Here is a 4,856-nt window from a genome sequence, read left to right as displayed (position 1 = left end):
GGAAACCCTGCCTAGGGCCTCGGAGTGGGAACCCCCTGAATGGCAGTGGGTTTGGGCGCTGTGCGGTGCTCACCGAGGGTGTGTGTTGGGGGGATGGGGGTGGGGGAGGGGGCAGGTTCAGGCTGAGCTCCCTTTGTCTGTCTGTCTGTCACAGGTTTGCCGTGGCAACCCCGGAGGAGCTGGCTGTCAACAACGATGACTGTGCCATCTGCTGGGACTCCATGCAGGCCGCCAGGAAGCTGCCCTGTGGACACCTTTTCCACAAGTAGGCACTCCGGGAAGGGCCCCGGAGAGTACTGTTCTGGCTGGGGCTTGGGGGAGCTTTGTGACTGAGCCTCACAGAGGAAGGAGGGCTCCTTGCTTGCTCAGGTCCTGGGGTGCTCTTTGGGGTGTCTCTGTCCCTCAGTCTCTTGCATATCCTGCCAGTCCTCTCCTCTGACATCCCTGGTGGGGCAGACTGTTGTTGTGCTCGGCTGCTCTGAGCGGCTGGAGGCCCAAGTCTACCAGAGGCCCCAGCCCTCGGGAACCAGCGACAGGGGCCTGGGTCCCTGTCACAAGGGGCCATTGTCATTTCTGGGGTTTCCAGGTATGCCAGTCATCCTCATCGCCGTATTCCTTCTCCACATTAAGCTCCAAGGTACAGCAAATATAGCCGTAAGATTAGATTTCAGGGACAGGGTCTGGGAGAAGCCTTCCTTCCAACAGCTGTGGCCTCGGGAGAGGAGCGGTGTCCTTTCTCCCTTTGCAAAGGCCTCGCAACAGCACGGAAACACACAGCAGAGAGGCGGGCAGAGTGCACCGGGCTGGGACCACACAGTCTTGAACAACAGGCTGGTGGTGCCCAGGGTTATGAACCCGGAGAGCCATCCGGCCGGTGGCCCTTAGGATGGAAATGTGCGTGGGTGGGCCCCTTCCTCCTCCCTGGCCTTGTAGCCTCGCTGCCGACCTCCTTTCTGCTCCGATCTCATTTGGGTGTGATAGACCTGGAGGTAACTTTTGGCCTTTTGCATCTGTGGTCAGTTTTTCAGACTGAGAAAGTTTTGACTTTTATATCTTTAAGCTTCCACTTCTTAAATAATACTCCCCAGTAGATTTCCTTCTCCTTTTGACTATCTGAAGGCCCTCGGAGCTACAGTGTCAGTCTTTCGACAGATAATTTGGTAGATTATGCCTGCTTTCAGTTGCTGTGCTGGTGCTGGGAAAAGCCCCGATGGCAGTAAGTTACACCCGAGGGAGGCTGCCGACTGCCAGGTTCAAGTTGCAACCCACCAGCCGCACTGTGCTGCGGGAGAAAGAGGAGGCTCTCTGCTCCCAGAATGACTGACAGCTGCAGAAACCCATAGCAGCAGCTCTGCTCTGCCCTAAGGGCTGATGCTGTGAGCCAGATCCAGTGCATGGCCGTGCGCGCGGCGCGAGAGTGAGAGTGAGTGCTGCTTGTGGAGCGTCTCGGTGCTCGCATAGCCCACCGTTGACTGGAGGAGAGACATGGGCCACCTAGTCACATTGTGAGGCTTTCCGTACAGGCTGAAGGCCTCAAGTGCTCTGACGGCCAGGGATGTGCTTCCTGAGCGCTGGAGCAGGAATCTGGTGGAAAGCAGGAGGAAGTGGCTTGCGGATGAGTGGGAGTCACTTGGAGGCAGTGGAGGGTGGTCAGATGGAGGAGGGTTTGCGACAGCTGTGCACAAAGGCTCCTCAGGAGGGCTGCATTAGGTCGAACGAAATGAGAGCCCGTGGGAGTAGTGAGCAAGAGAGTGGCGTCAGCTGAGGCTGGAGAAAGAAGCTGGCGGCTTGACCCTGACCCTGTAGAGTGGAAGACCAGTGGGAGGGGTGAGAAGCCACGGGAGGTTTAAAGGAGGCATTGGGGCGTGACCCACGTTGCAACTTGGAAAGCTGACCCTGGAGCTGGTCGGTAGCCACATCAGTTGTGAGTAGGTGGGGCAGTGAGTTGGAGGGAGAGGGATAGGTTTGAGAGAGATTAGGAAGCATGGGATGCTAGATTGGGTGTGGGGCAGTGGGGACTCGAGGTATTGGGAGTCTGGCTGTTGGATTGGGTGGCGGGCAGGTGTTGCTTCTTGCTGACGTTGGGCAGACGAGGGAATTCACATACACTTCCCACAGACCTTTCAGGCAGCCCGAGGAGCTTGGAGAGACTACTGCCTCCGCCACTGCTCCGCTGGGTGTCGTCTGTTAGGCTCTGACTCGGCCCCGGCCCGGCCCTCGCCATCCTCGCCGCCGTTGCCGCCACCGTGTCTGTCCGTCTCCTGAGGGCCGCCTTTTCCGCTGGCCTCGTTTTTACTGAGCACGACGGCAAGAACTCCAAGAGCACATTGTAGCCCGGGAGAAAGGCTTTCAGCCATATGATTAGATTACATTTAGCTTCACTGTTAACACTCTTGCTCCCTCGGGCTGAGTGAGCAACCCGTTGTTAGGGCCTGCCTTTGTAGCTTTGACCAGTAGCGTGGGAGCAGGCTCCTGGGATGCCGCCAGGGCAAAGCCCTTGCAGTTGTGGAAAAGTCGAATGCCTGGACCCCAGGAGCCAGAGCCGGGATGTCCTTGCAGGGTTTTGGAGCCCAGTGGTCTTTCATCACGCTGAAGCCTCGTTCTCAGAAAGAGGAGGGAGTGCGTCCTCAATCGAATATGCTTACGGCTGTGTAGAAAGTGTCTGTGTTTTCTGAAGCATGGTTTCGTTCAGCTCCGAAAGTGCTAGCTTTTGCCTTTCATTTTTTTTAAGGCAACTCTGCCTGATTCAGGATCTTTGGTGGCATGCAAGGCTGAGTTACACGTGGCTGCAGACGGCAAGGTCACCAGTTTGAGCCTACCAGCCCACTCCTTGGGATAAAGACGAGGCTTTCTACCCCCCTAAAGAGTTAGACTCAGAACCCCTCAGGGGCAGTTCTGTAGGGTGACTTCAGGGTCACTGAGTCAGGCTGACCTCGCGAGCAATGCGCTCCTGCTGCGTTTGTTATGTCTGACTCACTGTCCTCACCTGGGGGCTAGGCTGTCGGAGTTCATGTGGGAGGTTTGTGTGGTCTATCGGATGAGATTGGAATTGCTGCTGAACAGCTCGTCACAGGGTAGCAGGATTGGAGGGCAAGGATCTTAGAGCGGACCGTCCCTGCACATGGCTCATTTGACTAGTGCTGTGATTTAAGAGTGCTCGTTAAGGGAACGTGGGCTTTAGAACATGTAACCAGTCGGCTGATATGTAAATGACAAACAAACTATGGGTGCTTTGTCATTTTGCACTGTGACAGGCTGTGTGCACACACACACTCCTGCAGATCCCCTTGGTTTGGGACATGTGGTCGGGCACAGCGGTGGTAAGTAAGGTGAGGTGGCGGTGACCCCAGGACCGTCACACTGTGGTGAGGGTCTCCGGGGAATGCTGTCTGCTTGCGTGCCCGGACACAGCAAGTGAGCGTTATTGTCCCTGCCACTTGGAGGTCCTAGGAGGAAGATAGCATGGAGAGTGTGCCCTCGGCGATCATTTCATGAACTTTAAAATGTTCTGTGGCGACGATCGATCCAGAGTGGTTGAAGAATTTGCCTGGTTGCCGCCCAGCTAGTTAGTGGCGGAGTTGGGACCTGATCCCATATTCCCCAGTCCTTAGTCTCGTCCCTTCCCCTTTACCTGGCACGGCAGGTGTTTCTCAGGTGCCTCGGAGAGGGCAAATTACACAGGGAGGCGGGCTGGGGAGCTGACGTGGTGTGTGAGGTGAGGTCAGTGGAGGAGGGACGTGAGAACCCCAGAGGGCGATGCCTGATGGACAAGGGCTACCTGTGGGTGGGAAGCCCCCCAGGGGTGAGTCCCAGAAAGGAGCCGGAGCCAGGGAACTTTCATCACGGGAGGCGAGGCTGAGGTTCAGACCTTGTCCGTGGTAGGTCATGGGGGCCGTGGGTTCCAGGGCAGGAGACCCCAAGGCAGAGGAGTCCACCCTGTGGATTTGAAGTGACCCAAAGGGTTGGAGAGAAAGCTAGTCAGCCAGGCCAGGAAGTCTCGGTAGGGAGCGCTTGCAGACAGCGGGGGTGCCCGAGGAAGTGCACCGCAGAGAAGCTAGGCAAGGGAGTCCTGTCCATCATCTCTTCTCTTCCCAACTCGTGCCGCTCATGCTGGTGAGGAGACGGTGCAGTGGGAGCACAATGGAGACCGCCCCTCGGGGGCTTCCCGGACCTTCTGCTGGCAGCGCACAGGGAGTCGGTAAGGTGCTCATGGTCTCCCTTTTGGGTTTTTTTTGCTAGCTCCTGTCTTCGTTCCTGGCTAGAGCAAGACACGTCCTGCCCCACCTGCAGAATGTCTCTCAATATCGCTGACAGCGGCCGCGCCCGCGAGGACCAGCAGGGGGAGCACCTGGATGAGAACCTGGTTCCCGTGGCTGCGACCGAAGGCAGGCCGCGCCTGAACCAGCACAATCACTTCTTCCACTTTGACGGTGAGTTGGCTTGAGGTGGCTTCCTCCTGCAGAAGGGCACAGCTGGCGGGATTCAGCGTCAGGGGCCCCGCGGGCCGGGCCAGCGTTAGACTTCAGCTCTCACTCAGAGTTGAGCTACACCTGGACAGCACTCAGGCTGAGGAGGTACGCTGCACCTGGCATTTTGCTAGATTGTGTGTGACTGTAGGTGAGAGGGGCCCAGGGGTGGAGGTAGTAAAATGGAATCACTGTGCCTTTAAGGAGCGCCTGTAATCAGCTTAATCGTTAGCCCTTGTGCATTACTGACTGCGGTTGTAGCAGTGATGCATATAAGGAAGGGTCAGCGAGTCGCTCTGCCGGGGAGTACCAGAAGCAGAAACTGTTGCCCAGAAATGCTGAACGTTCTGTAATAAAACCAGACTTCCAGTTCTGAGGCCAGGGCCCACA

General features: G+C 57.1%; 1 protein-coding gene across 2 annotated transcripts in view; it reads left to right on the top strand.

The window, feature by feature from the left end:
* The window catches only part of AMFR (autocrine motility factor receptor), a 27,953-nt gene that overhangs the window by 11,270 nt on the left and 11,827 nt on the right, over positions 1-4,856 (top strand). For both annotated transcript variants that reach the window (XM_045293725.1, XM_004704884.3), the window contains 2 exons: positions 155-265; positions 4,240-4,430. In XM_045293725.1, the coding sequence (XP_045149660.1) occupies positions 155-265; positions 4,240-4,430 (302 nt within the window). The remainder of the gene's footprint in view (positions 1-154; positions 266-4,239; positions 4,431-4,856) is intronic.

Source organism: Echinops telfairi, unplaced genomic scaffold (genome assembly GCF_000313985.2).
Source record: "Echinops telfairi isolate 266 unplaced genomic scaffold, ASM31398v2 ScPeMD7_2291;HRSCAF=2852, whole genome shotgun sequence".
In the NCBI taxonomy this organism is placed as follows: domain Eukaryota; kingdom Metazoa; phylum Chordata; class Mammalia; order Afrosoricida; family Tenrecidae; genus Echinops; species Echinops telfairi.
This window is presented reverse-complemented; position numbering and strand designations above follow the sequence as displayed.